Source organism: Leucoraja erinacea, chromosome 22 (genome assembly GCF_028641065.1).
Source record: "Leucoraja erinacea ecotype New England chromosome 22, Leri_hhj_1, whole genome shotgun sequence".
Taxonomy (NCBI): domain Eukaryota; kingdom Metazoa; phylum Chordata; class Chondrichthyes; order Rajiformes; family Rajidae; genus Leucoraja; species Leucoraja erinaceus.
This window is the reverse complement of record NC_073398.1, coordinates 1114696-1132389: the sequence shown is the minus strand read 5'-3', so window position 1 is coordinate 1132389 and position 17694 is coordinate 1114696. Positions and strand designations below refer to the sequence as shown.

General features: G+C 49.6%; 1 protein-coding gene across 1 annotated transcript in view; it reads right to left on the bottom strand.

The window, feature by feature from the left end:
• LOC129708029 (dynein axonemal heavy chain 3-like) overlaps nt 1-17694 on the bottom strand; it is a 426708-nt gene that overhangs the window by 93565 nt on the left and 315449 nt on the right. The window contains exons 66-69 of the mRNA XM_055653570.1: nt 16193-16385; nt 12939-13117; nt 11310-11568; nt 7774-7899 (exon numbers count right to left, since the gene is read on the bottom strand). Coding sequence (XP_055509545.1) covers nt 7774-7899; nt 11310-11568; nt 12939-13117; nt 16193-16385 — 757 coding nt within the window. The remainder of the gene's footprint in view (nt 1-7773; nt 7900-11309; nt 11569-12938; nt 13118-16192; nt 16386-17694) is intronic.

The following is a 17694-nucleotide window of genomic DNA, read 5'->3' as shown; positions in this document are numbered from 1 at the left end:
TCTGGAAGGTTTCTTCAGTCCCCCCCATCCCCTCTAATACAGGGGTAGGGAACAAGCGTAACCCCTCAGGGTTACCCCATGGGTGGTATTTTACAATTAATCTTCTCATTTCTCAGAAGATTGCAACCCATGTTAAATGTCTCACTCTATGCCGTTAAACAAAAACCGCCCACCCCACCCACTAAAACCCGCCAATGACATACTAAGAGTCCCGTATTAGCCCCAGGTCTTTAGATTAGATGTCTTTAGAACATTGATTCTGTACCTAGTGGGGAAGGGAACTTATCAGGCCACTTTGGCTCAACTTACTGTCCACACTGGCCCTCCAACCCATGTCCCATCTACACCAGTCCCACATGCCTCTGTTGTCTGGTCCTCCATATCCCCTTCGCGAATTTACCTGTCCTAATCCAGATGTAAAACCCCGCCACTTACCCCCACCCACGGTAGTTCTGAAACGGTTCTGGATGTCCCTGCTTGCCTCACAACTATCTCCTCTGGAGCTAGATCCGTTTCCTTTGTTACTACACCTACCCTTCGTTGTTTTTTTTTAATATTTTGTAAAATTATTTGTTTTTTGGTGAAAAAGTTTACACACTAGATTTCCTATATCATGCGTTTTACCCCCTCATCTATAAACCATCCCATGTTCCTCTGTTCCTTTTGACTCATTTACCCTGCTTCGTGGGCAAGACTGACCTGTCTTTCGGCGTCTACACGATATATTCCCTCTATAGGTGATTTGTAAACCTCTATAAGGATCACCCCATCAGCCTCCTTGATGTTCCATCCTACGCAACCTCTCCTTATAGCTAAGACCGCCTCGTCGGTCCTGGCAAAAATCTCCCACTAATCTTCTTGCAAGACCTGCAATGTTACTTACAAGGTATTTTTTATACGTACAAATAGTTTTACTTTGTAAAACCCTTGTTTGTTTTGTACACGTTTACACATGGAGATCCATGCCATGCTATGGGTGTTGTGTATGACCTATAAACGCCCGGTCCGGGAGGAGAGAGAGAGGAGAGGTAACCGGGGTGGTCGGAAATACTGTGCCCTCGAGATCGGTTGGAGGGGGAAGGTAGGGTTGCTCACCCCCCCCCCCGGGGACCCAAACGGCGGACGGAAACGAGTTGGTGGACTAGGCCGAGGGGTTTTTCTCACGGGTCGTCGATCAGACGTACAGAAGTGATGGCCTGGGCAGGCAGCATGGGGCTCGCCTCCTACGACTCCCCTTGTTCTTCTTTGGATTGTGATCCACCCTCAGGCACCATCATGATTTCATGGACCTACACAAGCGCACCGCACTGGGACTTGGGAAACGGAAGGGAAAAGGGCGGAAATGGCATTTGTGCCAAAACATGGGAGGCTGGGGGAGGGGGGCCCTCTTGCCCAATACGTGATCAGTTGGGGGTTTCTCTGGTTATTAGCCTATACTTGCTAGTTGGGGGAGTGTGCTGCTTGGACTATGGCAAATGCTTCAGAAATTTGTCTTTTGCTCAAACAGATATTTTCACTCTGTCCTTTCACCCCGCGACAAATTTTTTGCTAAACACAGTCAATACCAGTGGACTATTGCTAGTGACAAAGTTAGCAGAAACCAAAAGATTCATATGCAAGCAGAGGGAGGGAAGTTGAGTTGATGTCCTTGTCGGTGGAAAAGCGAAATGCCGCTTTTTTGCCCGTTGAGAATAGGGACCGGAAAATTGAAAGAATATATAATAATAATAATGAATCTTTAGTATCTATAGCTACATTTTTAGGAAACTTGCATTGACCCCCAAGATTAAAAGTGCGCACATAATACAGACATTTACCACAGGGCAAAGGGGGGTAAAATGTTTGGCTGGACTAAGTGTGGCTTTTGTGCCCCCCATCTCTCCCTCCACCCAGTTCCCACCTCCTCCCTCACCTGCGATCCTCTTCCCACCCTAACACAGCCAATGACAGGGTCTGTGTATTGCACTCACTAACGCATTCCGGTTGTTTTCATTCGAACCACACCGGAGCTCTCCACCTCTACTCCTTTATCCCTTCCATTCCAAGCAGGGTCGCAGACCAGCGTCGAACACCCGCTTTGCGCGACATCCTCTGTCGTCCCAGGAGGACAGATTTCAAACAAGAGGAATGAACTCAGGAATTTAAGCCGACAGACGTTTTAGGGGTTAACATGAGGAGGGGAACACTTCCTTACCTCAGAGAAGTGGTAGCGGTGTTGGGAACCCCGCGACCGGGGGGGGCTTTAGCCCCCCGGTGTCTTTTTTCCTGTCTGGCGAATGAGCCTCGCAGTGGTCTATAGCTCGGTGGGATTCCCCCCTGTTTTCGGAAGGGAGCGTTCCCCGGTACACTTCGTGGTATCATTGCAAACAACATTAAAATCTTTCCGCGCCGCATATTGGCTATTGGTGAGAGGGAAGTATGGATGCGTGTATGTCATTCATCGAGTGCAGGCAGCGGTGGTGGGACCCACCGACCGAAAACTATGGGAAAAAAAAGTTTGTGAGGGAAGACGTGTTTTTATTCTCTTGTGGCAGGGCCCACGATGGAGAGGATTGGCCTTCCTGGTTTCCCGTGCTGTAATTTTATAGGGTTATAAGCCCAGATTAGACACTCACTCGATGAGAAAACGCCACAACCCAAACCGACAATAGTGCGTAATGGGCCGATTCCCCTCCTGGGAGTTTTTACCCCCCCCCCCCCCCACCCCATAAACTCCTCCTCGGCCCCCCCCCATTTCCGCTTAAGTGGCTTCCCCGTACCCGCCCACCAACACACAAGATCCACATCCAGTAGGAATACCCTTCCACCCCCCCGTGCCCCAGTGCCTCTTCTCCTCTACTCCTCCGCACGGCCCAACACGCCCACCAGCCCCCCCGCGCCTTTTTCTTTGTGCTTTGTTTGATACTCGCCGGAAGCGATCACATTCCCTCATCTAAACACACACATAGTCACATTTGGTTTACTCCCTGTTATAACAATTTCTCTCCTAGTTTTCAGAATCCCTAATATAACACAACTTGCTCCCCCGCAACGCTTAATCTACACTGGGACCTCCGCCGCTCGGGTTCGCGGTCCGAAGGTGCGAGGGATGGTTTACGAACCCATCGGTATGCACACCAACACACAAACACACCCACCACAAACACACAAAAATCAAAGCCCCCCCCCACTACGTTCCACGCTCCGGTTGGTACTACAACGTCAAAGCCCTCAACTCGCCATTCCGCCCGGCGTGCTTGCTGAGGATCGTTGGCATACATAACAACCCACCTGCATTCGGCAGATTTTGGACATCATCTCTCTCAAATTGTTGTTTGTGCTAATTTTCTTGATTACGTGATCCCCCTTTTATTGCATGATGTTTGTTAAAATAAAATTTTGCATTCAGGAACAAAATTTTATTTTTCAATCCAGCAAAACAAACAAACGGGCCCTTGCAGAACCTCCTAACAGCCGGCTCTTGGCCCCCAGCACATCGCCCTGGGGAGGAAAACATAGGAACCAGTTGGGATTGTTTTTGCCCGCTGAGGACCCCCACTTCCCTGTTTCAGACCTTCCTCGGATGATATGATGCCTCCCCCCCTTGAGTTTTTTTCCTCCCGGCACTTTTTTGGTTTGTTTTTTTTTCAAGCTTACCAGCCAGCTGTCGTAGTTCCTTTGTGGTCACTCAAATGTTCCATCATGCTAAATACTTTTCACATAACCAGAATTCCTGCCCCCACTGATTGTGGCCCAACGGGGTGGTTTGGCGCTAGCAACGTCCAGTATCAGTTGTTGCGTGCCTTACAGCGCTCAGAGGACCCCGTGTTTGATCCTGACTACGGGTGCTTTGTTCCCTGTCTGTTATGGAGGTTTGCACGTTCTCCCCGTCGCACCATTGTGGGGTTTTTACTCCGGGTGTTTTTTTTGCTCGATTTCCCTACCACACTCCAAAGGCGTACACCTTGTAGGTTAAATAGGCTTGGTATAATGTGAATGTAAATGTCCCCCAACTAGTGGGTGTGGAAATAGTGTTAGTTGTTGCAGGGACGCAGGTCGGGTCCGCCTTTTGACCGGTGGGGACCATGGTGGTGCGGAAGGGGGGGCCTGTTCCCACACTGTATCTCCCAAAAGAAATGCTGTGCCTTCCTGCTCTGTACACTGAGCCTGGGGTGACTGATTCACAATGCCCATCCACTGGCAGCGATGGGCAGGGAGGGAGGAGGTTTGGGCAATGCCCTATCAACCAGCCCTACCTTGCTCCTCGCGAACCCTTCACCAGCAGGGTCATAAGGGGTCGGCCCCCGGCAGACACGGGACGACAGATGAGTGGGGGGGTGGCCGTGGCTGGACCCCCGATAACTGTGCTGAAGGTCAAAGGTTTTGGCGGCTCAATGTACTCAGCCCCCATCTTCTCAGCTATGAAACTGCTGGATGCCTGGGATCACCTGGGGCCAAGGGCAGAGGTCACCAATGGGGGAAGGGCAGAGGTCACAGTGGGGGAAGGGGCCAGAGGTCAGTGGGGGGAAGGGCAAGAGGTCAGTGATTGGGGGAAGGGCAGAGGTCCCGGTGGGGGGGAAAAGAGCAGAAGGTCAGTGATTTCGGGAAGGGCAGAGAGACGACAGAGCTTAGGTTACGGTGAGGGAAGGGCAAGGTCAGTTGATTGGGGAAAAAAAGAGCAGAGGTTTCACGGTCACGGGGTGGGGAAGAAGAGCAGAGGTCAGTGATTGGGGAAGGGCAGAGGTCACGGTGGGGGAAGAGCAGAGGTCAGTGATTGGGGAAGGGCAGAGGTTACGGTGAGGGAAGGGCAGAGGTCAGTGATGGGGGAAGGGCAGAGGTCAGTGATTGGGGGAAGGGCAGAGGTTACGGTGGGGGAAGGGAGAGGGTCACGGTTGGGGAAGGTGCAGAGGGTCGGGTGGGGGAAGTGGCAGAGGTCACGGTTGGGGAAGTGCAGAGGTTACGGTGGGGGAAGGGCAGAGGTCACGGGTTGGGGAAGTGCAGAGGTCACGGTTTGAGGAAGGGCAGAGGTTACGGTGGGGGAAGGGCAGAGAGGTCACGGTGGGGGAAGGGCAGAGGTCACGGTGGGGGAAGGGCAGAGGTAATGATGGGGGAAGGGCAGAGGTCATGGTGGGGGAAGGGCAGAGGTCATGGTGGGGGAAGGGCAGAGGTCATGGTGGGGGAAGGGCAGAGGTCACGGTGGGGGAAGGGAGAGATACATCCCACACATGGCACTCGCCCATGTACAGTACACACTGCTTGCAGCACAGATGCAGTGTACGGTCCATGCCCTACATATAATATACATGCTGGGTATGGTACATGCCCCATGCAGCACACACCATGTACAGTATGAACCCTACATACAGTACAACTAGCCAACATACGGTACACACCTCCACGTATGAGGGGGGGGGGGGGGGGGGGGTCGTGGGACATTCTATCTCATCAGCAAAGTTTCCAAACTCTTCCCTGAGGCACATGCTTAGTTTAGTTTAAAGATGCAGCACGGAAATAGGCCATTCTGCCCACTGGGGTCCACAACACACTAACACTATCCTACACACACTGGGGGACAATTTACATTTAACCCAAAGCCACGTTACCACCATGCCGCCACCAACGGGGAGAATCAGTCGGGGTCCGCTTCAGCCAGGGTCAGAGGTTAGCTGCCCCGCTGGACCAATGGTATATTGACAATGCATGGATGGCAGAGGTCAAGGTGTGTGGTCAGTGAGGAATGCATTCAGTGTTCATCAGCTGCTGAGGGTGGGTGGGTCTAAGTGGACCAGGCCTTCCTGAGCTGCACTGGTGTCAGTGTGTAGTGTGGGGACAAATGCAGCAGTGTGTGGCATGGTGATGCAGCGGTAGAGTTGCTGCCTCACGCCACCAGAGACCTGGGTTCCATCCTGATTACCAGTGCTGTATGTACAGAGTTTGTACCTTCTCCCCGTTACCTGCCAGGGTTTCCCCGGGTGCTCCGTATCCTCCCCCACTCGTGCAGGTTTGGGTTTACGAGAATGGTCCCAGGAATGTTTATGTTAACGTATGATGTGCGTTTGATGGCATTGGGCCTGTATTCGCTGGAGTTTCGAAGGATGAGGGGGGACCTCATTGAAACTTACTGAGTGGTGAATGGCCTGGATAGAGTGGATGTGACGAGGATGTTTCCACTAGTGAGAGAGTCTAGGTCCAGAGGTCACAGCCTCAGAATGAAAGGATGCTACTTTAGGAACAAGATGAGTAGGAATTTCTTTGGGCAGAGGGTGGTGAATCTGTGGAATTTATTGCCATAGAAGGGCTGTAGAGATCGTCAATGGGTATTTTTAAGGTGGGAGATAGATAATTCTTGATTAGTATTGTTGTCAGGAGTCATGGAGAGGAGGCAGGAGAATGGGGTTGGGAGGGAAATTGTGGAATAGTCTTAATGAGCTGAATTGCCTAATTTTGCTCTTATTATGAACTTAAGGCTTGTAGGTTAATTGGCTTCTGTAAATTGCCCCATAATGCTAGTGCATGCGGATCGCTGGTCATAAGGTCAAGTGATTGGAATAGAATTAAGCCCTTCGGCCCATCAAGTCTACTAATACTAATCAAGAATCTATCCATCTCTGCTATAAAAATATCTACTGACTTGCCCTCTGCAGCCTTCTGTGGCAAAGAATTCCACAGATTAACCACCCTCTGACTAAAGAATGTTCTCCTCATCTCCTTCCTAAAAGAACGTCATTTTATTCTGAGGCTATGACCTATTGTCCAAGAGTCTCCAACTTGTGAAAACATCCTCTCCACATCCACGCTATCCAAGACCTTTCACTATTCTGTATGTTTCAATTCTCAATTCTCATTCTTCTACTCTCCAGCCGGTACAGGCCCAGTGCCGACAAACGCTCGTCACAGGTTAACCTACTCATTCCTGGGATCATTCTTGTTAACCTCATCTGGACCCTCTACAAAGGCAGCACTTCCTTAGATATGGTGCCCAAAATTGCTCACAATATTCCAACTGGGGCCTCACCAGCGCCTTATAGAGCCTCAGCATTACATCCCAGTTTTTGTTGACAGCCCCGATTTCTGGATTCTCACCCCATTTAGAAAAGCCTAGCCTTTTTTTCCTACGACCAAAATGCATGACTCCACACTTTGCTGCACTATATTCCATCTGCCACTTGTCTGCCCGCTCTCCCAACCTGTCCAAGTCCTTCTGCAGAGTCCCTGCTTTCTCTGCACTATCTGCCCTTCCACCTGTTTTTGTATCATCCACAAATTTGCCCCAAAGCACTTCAATCCCCTCATCCAAATCATTAATATATAATGTGAAGTGTAGCGGCCCCAGCACCGAGCCCTGCAGAACTCCACTAGTCACTGGCAGCCAACCAGAGAAAGCCCCCTTTATTGCCACACTTTGTCTTCTGCCATCCAGCCAACCTGCTATCCATGCTAGTATCTGCCCTTTGATACCGTGGGCTCTCATCTTCCTAAGCAGCCTCACGCGTGGCACCTTATCAAAGGCTTTATGAAAATCTAAGTAAACAACATCTACTGACTCTCATTTGTCTGTCCTGCTATTTCCTTCTTTGTCAGCGCAGACTTGTGGGCTGAAGGGCCTGTTTGTGCACTGTATCTCTAAACTAAACTAAACTAAACTAAATGTTGCTACAGCACATACTCCTGAATGTTTGCTTCACTCCTGAATTGGTGAGACAAAGCAGAAACAAGAGTGGAACGGGGAAGGGAGGTGTTGGTTGACCAGAAGGTAGTGATGTGATGCCGGGTTTACACATAGCTGCCACAAACCTTGTCGGGCCTGACACATCGCAGCACAAGCAAGGCTTGGAACTGGTTCAGAGCTTTGTCCCAGGGATCAGGCAAACACATTTTCTCAGGCTGGGAGGAATCGTATATCTTCTTCCATTCAGAAAGCTAAACACATCAACCAGAGAGCTGTTAGCATACCATCTGTGAGCTAGTTAGCAAATTTCAGGTGAGGCAGGGATTCACTTGCTCCTCCTCCAACATCACCTAATGTGCCCGTTATTCAAGATGTGGACTCTTATACATTGGCGAGACCAAGCGCAGGCTGGGCGATCGTTTCACTGAACACATTCGCTCAGTCTGCCTTGGCCTACGTGATCTTCCGGTTGCCAAACTCTTTAACTCCCCCTCCCATTCCCACACTGACCTCTCTGTCCTGGGCCTCCTCCACTGTCAGAGTGAGGCCCACCGCAAATTGGAGGAACAGCAACTCATATTTCGCTTGGACAGCTTTCACCCCAGCGATATGGATATTGATTTCTTTAACTTCAAGTAACCCTTACATCCACTCTCTCTCTGCCCCTCCCCCACCCTGGTCATTGTACTATTGTGCTAGTTTCACTGTCCTGGTGAGTTTCATTGTCTGTAACTCATTTTCACCCAGCACACAGCCAGCAATGGCCTGTTTCCTTTATCATCGTTACTTGTTTGCATATCTTCCATTCATTTATTCGATAACCCTATATATCACCATCTATATCTCTCGATTCTCTTTCCCCTGACTCTCAGTCTGAGGAAGGGTCTCGACCCGACACGTCACTTTTTCCTTCTCTCCATAGATGCTGCCTGTCCCACTGAGTTACTCCAGCACTTTGTCTTTAATAAATAGACAAGCAGGGCCCACTGGTGATAACCAGCACATCAGGCAGCATCTGTGGGGGGAAAGGGACAACTCTGGATGATTTTAAAAGCACATTAAGAGAAAGAGGGTGACAAGAAAGAATAGAATCCCTTAGAAACCAAAGTGGCCATCTCAGTGTGGAGCTACAGTAGACGGACAAGGTCCTGAATGAGTATTTCACCTGTGTGTTTACTGTGGAGAAAGATATGAAGACTGGGCAACTTGAGACTGGAGGTGTCATGAGGACAGTCAGTGTTACAATCTAGGAGGTGGTGAACATCCCAGAGTGCATGCAGGTGGATCAATCTCCTAAACCAGAACAGATATATCTGAGGACACTGTGGGAAGCTAGGGAGGAAATTGTAGGAGCGTTGGCTGGGATACATACATCGTCATTAGACACGGGAGAGGTGACGGAAGACTAGAGAATGGCAAAAGTTGTGCCTCTTTTTGAGAAGGGTCACAAAGAAAAGCCTGGGAACTATAGACCAGTGAGCTTAACGTCTGCCTGAACGAGCTGTCAGAAGCGGTAGCTGAGGCAGGTACGATCACAATGTTTAAAAGACATTTGGACAGGTGCACGGACAGGTTCCCAATGGGCAGCGCGGCCGAGAGTGATCCCGGAGAGAGGCCAAGCCCTCTGGTAGGCCCGGCTCATTCACCCGGGTCGAGCGAGGAGGAGGGACCCGTGCGCAACCGCTGAGAGGGAGGGGGGGGGGGGGGCTGTTGGTGAGAGAGGAGGGCTGACAGAGAGAGGCAAGGGTCACTGAGAATGGAGAGGGGTCCTGGTGGGGGGCTGCCAAGAACGGTGGGTCCCAGCGGGACGTGAGGGGCTGCCATGTGCAGCAGCGGGCGGTAGATAGGACTGTTGAATGAACTGTTGTAACTTTGTCATCGGCAGTAACATGGCGACACTTGTACACTGCCCAGGTGAGGTCTGCTGTATGGTTTTACTGGGTTGTACACAAAACAAAGCTTTTCACTTTACCTAGGTACATGTGACAATATAGTGTCAATGAAAGGTTTAGAAGGATATGGGCCAAATGCAGGCGGGTGGGACTAGTGTAGACGGGCCATGTAGGTGGGTGTGGGTAACAAGGGCCTGTTTCCACATTGTATCACTCTGTGACTCCATGGGAGGATGCTCTTCACCAGCACTGCTTGTGTACAGGGTGGACAATGGAGCACCACTGAGTGTGAAGGTACACAAAATTGCTGGAGAAACTCAGTGGGTGCAGCAGCATCTATCGGGCCGAAACGTCGCCTATTTTCTTCGCTCCATAGATGCTGCTGCACCCGCTGAGTTTCTCCAGCAATTTTGTGTACCTTTGATCTTCCAGCATCTGCAGTTCCTTCTTGAACACCACTGAGTGTGAGCTGGGTTAGTGTGAGCTGGCTGTGTGTGAGCTGGCTGAGTGTGAGCTGGGTGAGTGTGAGCTGGGTGCGAGTAAGCTGGTGAACACATCGCTGTACGCTCACACACACACACACACACACACACACACACACACACACACACACACACACACACACACACACACACACACACACACACACACACACACACACACACACACACACACACACACACACATCTCATGGTGGTGGGTAAGTGCTGAGAAACCATTTATGTTATTACCAGTAGTTTAGTTGAGTTTATTGTCACGTGTACCGAGGTACAGTGAAAAGATTTAGTTGCGTGCTATCCAGCCAGTGGAAAGACAATGCATGATTACAATTGAGCCGTCCACAGTGTACAGACACACGATAATGGGAATAATGTTGTGATTGAGGATGTAGCACAGAAACAGGCCCTTTGGCCCATCACACTGCCCCTCATGTAGCTATCTGCACCAACGCCAGTCACCATCACTTTGTCTGCCTGTGCCTGGATGATTCAAGGCTTCACCCACACACCTATTCTGCATTGTGACAGTTTCTGCTTCCAACAGTTGGTGGCACAGTGGTAGAGTTGCTGCCTTAGAGCGTTAGACACCCGGGTTCCATCCTGACTACGTCTGTACAGAGTTTGTACATTTTTCCCATGAGCTGGGTGGGTTTTATCCGGGATCTCCGGTTTCCTCCCACACTCCAAAGACGTACATGTTTGAAAGTTAATAGGCTTTGGTAAAATTGTAAATTGTCCCTGGTGTGTGTAGGATAGTGTGCGGAGATCGCTGGTCAGCGTGGACTCGGTGGGGTAAGGGCCTGTTTCCGCGCTGTATCTCTAAACTAAACTCCCTCAGGGACTGCAGCCAGAGTCCAAACCTGTGTGTCTTTGGAATGTGGGAGGAAACCGAAGATCTCGGAGAAAAGCCACGCAGATCACAGAGAGAACGTACAAACTCCGTACAGACAGCACATGTAGCCACGATGGAATCCAGGTCTCTGGCGCTGTGAGGCAGCAACTCGAACTCTGCGCCACCGTGCCGTAATAAGGTCTACACCTATTGCCTGTACCGCATCTCCGCTGAGTTTGTGGTTCACCAGATTCTAGTAGTCATTCCTCCCCATCTCCAAAGATAGACACAAAGTGCTGGAGTAACTCAGCGGGACAGGCAGCATCTCTGGAGAGAAGGGATGGGTGGCGTTTCGGGTTTTGAGTGTCTGGGAGAGGGAGACCCAAGTTCTCCTCCCCACCTCCCTGCCGACTGTGCTGTGTTGCCTGCACCCTCACCTTTGAGCTGAAGTGGTTGTTGAGGTCAGAGAAGGCAGGGAGCGTGGCGAGGCGGACTATTTCAGCCCAGGACTTGTCCTTCACCCAAGTCGGGGCTGGGTTGACAAAGGGGATGTCCAAGGCCACACCACCGGTCAGTAGGAAGCGCCACTCATCCTCATTGATCAGGTTGCGGCTCCTCTGGATCCCCACGCACAGCAGGAAGGAAAAAAGCATCTTGTCCCGTTCAAACAGCGACCGGCACACGTTCTGGTAGATGCTGCCGCAACAACACACAACATCTCTTACTTGTCTTAGTTTTTACATATATTCTTTTATAAACAGAAATACAGTAAATGGAATCAATTATTGCAATAATATATACAACACAAAACAATACCCAACAAAATCCACCAACATAATATCAAATCACTCAAGTATGTAAACAAGTATTATTCTATACTATTCTTATATACTTATAGCTAAATATACTATTATACAACTATAATACAATCCTTGTCAAGGGTCCGTTCCACATCCAGCGGTGTCCCGGAAATCCCCCAGGGTGCCCGTGGACAGTGCGTAGTCCCACTCACCCACGGGGGAGTTGAACTGAAGATACGTTTACCTTTATGTGTTGGAAGGAACGGCAGATGCTGGTTCACACCAAAGATAGACACAAAATGCTGGAGTAACTAAACGGGATGGGCAAGAACTCTGGAGCGAAGGAGTGGGTGACATTTTGTGTCGAGACCCTTCTTCAGACTAAGGTCTGTCAGTCTGAAGAAGAGTCTTGACCTGACGTCACCATTCCTTCTCTCCGGGGATACTGCAGTTCCTAGCCCGCTGAGTTACTCCAGCATTTTGTGTCTACTGAAACCTTTAGTTTAGTTTACAGAAACAATGCGAAACAGGCCCTTCGGCCCACCGAGTCCACACCGACCAGTGATCCCAGCCCGCCAACACTATTCTACACACACTAAGGACAATTTACAATTTTACCAAAGCCAATTAACCTACAAACCTGTATGTCTCTTAGGTGTGGTAGGAAACCGGAGCACCTGGAGAAAACCCACGCAGGCCACGGGGAGAAGGTAGAAACTCCGTACAGACAGCACCCGTAGTCAGGATCGAACCCGGGTCTCTGGCACTATAAGGCAGCAACTCTACCGCTGCGCCACCGTGCCACCCACACTGTATTCACACACACAGTGGGGTATTCACACACACACAGTGGGGTATTCACACACACAGTGGGGTATTCACACCCACACAGTGGGGTATTTATACACACACAGTGGGGTATTTATACACAGTGGGATATTCACACACACACAGTGGGGTATTTATACACACACAGTGGGGTATCACACACACAGTGGGGCATTTATACACACACAGTGGGGTATTCACACACACAGTGGGGCATTTATACACACACAGTGGGGTATTTATACACACACAGTGGGGTATTTATACACAGTGGGATATTCACACACACACAGTGGGGTATTTATACACACACAGTGGGGTATTCACACACACAGTGGGGTATTCACACACACAGTGGGGTATTTATACACAGTGGGGTATTTATACACAGTGCGGCATTCACATACACACACACACACAAAGTATGTCAGTAAGTACCTGTAGGTGAAGTGTGCGTTGAGGTTATTTATCCTGTCCTGCAGCTGGCTGGAAGGAGTGCTTTTGTCAATGGAGTTGATGTAGTGGTTGAGGAACCATGTGAGTGAATACTGGTACATGGGGTCGATGTACGCCAGGTTGGAAATGACAAAGAAGAGGACGCTGGAATGTTCAGCCACCTGTGGAGTGTCAGAAGGTGCAGGTTAGTGGAGGTCACCGACTCACCAACGCCCCATCTATGGGACCCCATGACCTCCCGCAACATCCTCCCACTCCCCACACAGCAGGGGCATTGTGGAGCAGTCAGCCAACCCACCAGCTCACATGTGCCGAGGATGTGGGGGGATTCCAGAGACCCCGAGGAAACCCACAGGGGCGGCACAGTGACACAGCGGTAGAGTTACTGCCTCACAGCGCCAGAGACCCGGGTTCCATCCTAACTACAGGCCCTGTCTGTCTGGAGTTAGTCCGTTCTCCCTGTGACCTGCGTGGGTTTTTTACGAGTGCTCTGGTTTCCTCCCACACTCCAAATAATTTTGTATGGTAATTGGCTTGGTATAATTGTAATTTGTCCCTAGTATGTGTAGGATAGTGTAAGTGTGCGGGGATCACAGGTCGGCGCGCACTCGGTGGACTGAAGCTTTGGGTTTCCGCACTGTATCTCTAAATAAAAAATAGGAAGAATGTCCAGAGCAGTCCTGGCCTACTATCCACCTCATTGGAGACCCTCAGACTCTTATATCGAACTTTAGTGGCTTTATCTTGCACTAAATATTATTCATGTTTTTCCCTTTATCATGCCTTAGTTTAGTTAATTTAGAGATACAGCGCGGAAACAGGCCCTTCGGCCCACCGAGTCTACACCGACCAGCGATCCCCGCACACTAGCACCATCCTCAGATTCAGATTCAGATTCAGATTCAGATTCAATTTTAATTGTCATTGTCAGTGTACAGTACAGAGACAACGAAATGCATTTAGCATCTCCCTGGAAGAGCGACATAGCAAACGATTGAATAAATAATAATATGTATCCGGCGGGCAGGGGTGGTGATTGGCAGTCACTAAGGTACGTTGTTGAGTAGAGTGACAGCCGCCGGAAAGAAGCTGTTCCTCGACCTGCTGGTTCGGCAACGGAGAGACCTGTAGCGCCTCCCGGATGGTAGGAGGGTAAACAGTCCATGGTTGGGGTGAGAGCAGTCCTTGGCGATGCTGAGCGCCCTCCGCAGACAGCGCTTGCTTTGGACAGACTCAATGGAGGGGAGCGAGGAACCGGTGATGCGTTGGGCAATTTTCTTACAACTACACACACTACAAGGTACATTTATACCAAGCCAATCAGCCTACAAACCTGCACGTCTTTGGAGTGTGGGAGGAAACCGGAGCACCCGGAGAACATGGTCCAAATGGCCATGTGGTCACGGGGAGAACGTACAAACTCCGTTCTGACAGCACCCGTAGTCAGGATGGAACCTGGGTCTGTGCCGCTGTAAGGCAGCAACTCTACCGCTGTGCCACCGTGTAATCTTGCCTTTTGTTTTCTCTGGCTGCTTAGCACACAAGAAAAGCTCATCGCTGTACCTCATTACACGTGACAATAAACTAATGAGTGATGTGTCTGCACAGACAGCACCCGAGGGGAGGGTGGAACCCTGGTCTCTGGCACAGCGAGGCACTGGTTCTCCCCATTGTGCCACCATGGTGGGCAGTTGTAGGGTTATGATCCAGGACGTTGGGGTGACTGGGCTGAAGGTGAGCATTGGGTAATGGAGTTGTTGTGGATCAGAGGAGGACAGAGGAAGGGGCCGACAGAATACATTGCCTCTTCACTCACTTCCCTCATTGATGTTGCCTGACCAGCTGCTTCTGTCTTGCTCACGATCCCAGCATCCAATACACAGGGATCTTGTAGGTGGGGATGGAGTTGAGGGGCTGTGGTTGATAGGTGGAATTTAACATATTGATGAGTAGAATTGGACATATTGCCTGATCAAATGGCAGCACGGTGGCGCAGCGGTAGAGTTGCTGCCTTACAGCGCAGGGGGGTGGGGGGGAGACGGGGAGAAGAAAGGAAAAAGGAGGAGGAGGAGCCCGAGGGCTGAGGGAGAGATAGGAAGGGGAGGAGACAGCAAGGGCTAACAAAATTGGGAGAATTCAATGTTCATGCCCCCAGGATGCAGACTCCCCAAGCGGAATATGAGGTGCTGTTCCTCCAATTTCCGGAGTTGCTCGCTCTGGCCATGGAGGAGACCCAGAACAGAGAGGTCGGATACGGAATGGGAGGGGGAGTTGAAGTGCTGAGCCACCGGGAGGTCAGGTTGGTTATTGCGGACCGAGCTGAGGTGTACGGCAAAACGTTTTTAATTGGCTTCTGTCAAGATTGTAAATTGTTGCTAGTGTGTGTAGGATCGTATTAGAGTACAGGGATCGCTGGTCAGTGTGAACTTGGTGGGCCGAAGGGCCTGTTTCCGTGGGAAAGTAAAAGTAGACACAAAATGCTGGAATAACTTAGCGGGACAGCTGAGTCACCTATTCTGTCTCTCCAGAGATGCTGTCTGACCCGCTGATTGTGTAGGATAGTGTTAGTGTAAAGTTGTTTTGCAATAGTTATTCTGAAACATCATTTTCACTTTCTGTTCACGTGTACTGAGGTACAGGGAAAAGCTTTAGTTGCGTGCTAACCAGTCAGCGGAAAGACAATACTTGATTACAATCGAGCCGCTCACAGTGTATAGATACATGATAAGGGAATAACGTTCAGTGCAAGGTAAAGCCACTAAAGTCCTATCAAAGATAGTCCGAGGATCACCAATGAGGTAGATAGTAGTTCAGCACTGCTCTCCGGTTGTGGTGGGATGATTCAGTTGCCTGATAACAGCTGGGAAGAAACTGTCCCTGAATCTGGAGGTGTGCGTTTTCACACTTCTGTACTTTTTGCCCGATGGGAGAGGGGAGAAGAGGGAGTGGCCGGTGAGCGATTCGTCCTTGATTATGCGGTTGGCCTTGCCGAGGCAGCGTGACGTACCTGGGCATGGGGTCAGTGGAAGGAAGGTTGGTTTGTGTGATGCATCCATAGTCTCTGCAATTTCTTGCGGTCTTGGATGGACATGTCACACAAAACAACAGGTGCATTTATCTGCACGTACAGCATCCAGTCACCGGCTGACGTTACACCAATTATTCCAGCATGGTTCAGTGAACAAGCTGCAACAGGAGAACTGTGCATTGATGTTCACATTGAGCGGGCCACTCACAGGTCGGTAGCCATCTCGGGTCTCATCGATCTGCTTCTCTGTCCTCATGGTGATTTCGTGCTTCTCCAGGATCTCCTGGGACAGCAGCTTGCTGGAGGAGAGCACCTCTATCCCCCGTTCTTCTTCTAGAATGTTCCCCTGCGACATGGACAGCACCTCCAGAATCTGATCTTCGATCTGCTTCAACAGCTTCCTGAGTGGTGGGTAAAGGGTCATTGTGTCAGCTTCTGTGGTGAGATCTTGCAACAACCATAAATTGATAGGTTTTCAGAGCAGAATGAAGCCATTCGGCCCATCAAGTCAACTCCACCATTCAACCATGGCTAATCTATCCTTCCCTCTCAATCCATTCTCCTGCCTGACACACACTAATCAAGAATATATCTATCTCTGCCTTATTAATATCCACTGATATGGCCTCCACAGCCTTTTGTGGCAATAAATTCCACAGATTCACCAACCTCTGACTAAATAAATTCCTTCTCGTCTCTATCCAAAAAGCACAGGTCAGAGGTTATGGGGAGAAGGCAGGAGGATGGGATTAGGAGGTAGAGATAGATCCGCCATGATTGAATGGCAGAGTAGACGATGGACCGAATGGCCTAATTCTGCTCCTATTCCTCATGACCGTATGTCCTTAAATAGTAAGATTAAACGAGAACTTACCAGTTTGAAGTTTGATCTGTATTTTATGGGGAGTTACGATGAGGGATTACGTGAAGAACCCGTCCAGCACGCATGCGCGACATACTTCAAAGCAGCGGTGTGGAATCACAGAAAGACACAATAATTTAAATAAACATAGTAAAGAAAAGGAGAACTTAATTACCAGTTGATCTCTATAATTGAGGGTGGGAGCGGAGAGCACGTAATCCCTCATCGTAACTCCTCATAAAATACAGATCAAACTTCGAACTGGTAAGTTCTCATTTAATCTTACTATTTTACTTCAGAGTCACGTGAGTGACTACGTGAAGATTTTAAAGCTCTGTGATTTCAAACCGTGTAACAGTTCATACTTCACTCACTGCCGAAGCCATTCGAGGGAGGAAGTATGTTATCGTAATCAACCCTGAATCTGTTTGTAAAACAATAATGGTGTTTATTAAACAATAACAAAAAACAAAATTGCTCCCCCGGGCTTAAATTATATATTTGCAGATTCAAATATTTTTTCTCCAAATGATGCAGGTTCTGCCAACGGCTTATTATAAAAAGTTTGAAACGTATTTTCCCCAGACCACCCCGCTGTAGCCAGGATGTGGTCCATAGGTACGTCCATTCTCTTAGCCGCCGACGTGGATGCTGCCCTGGTGGAGTGAGATTTATACACGTTAGTATTTACACCAGCGGCTTTCAGCACCTGCTTGAGCCATCTTGAAATAGTTTGGCTAGTCACCCGACCATGAGGTTTCTTGTGGCTGACCCATAAGGCTTTTTCTCTCCCTCGGGGAATTCTTGTTGTGTCAATATAGTTCAATAAGTGGGTCATGACACATAAC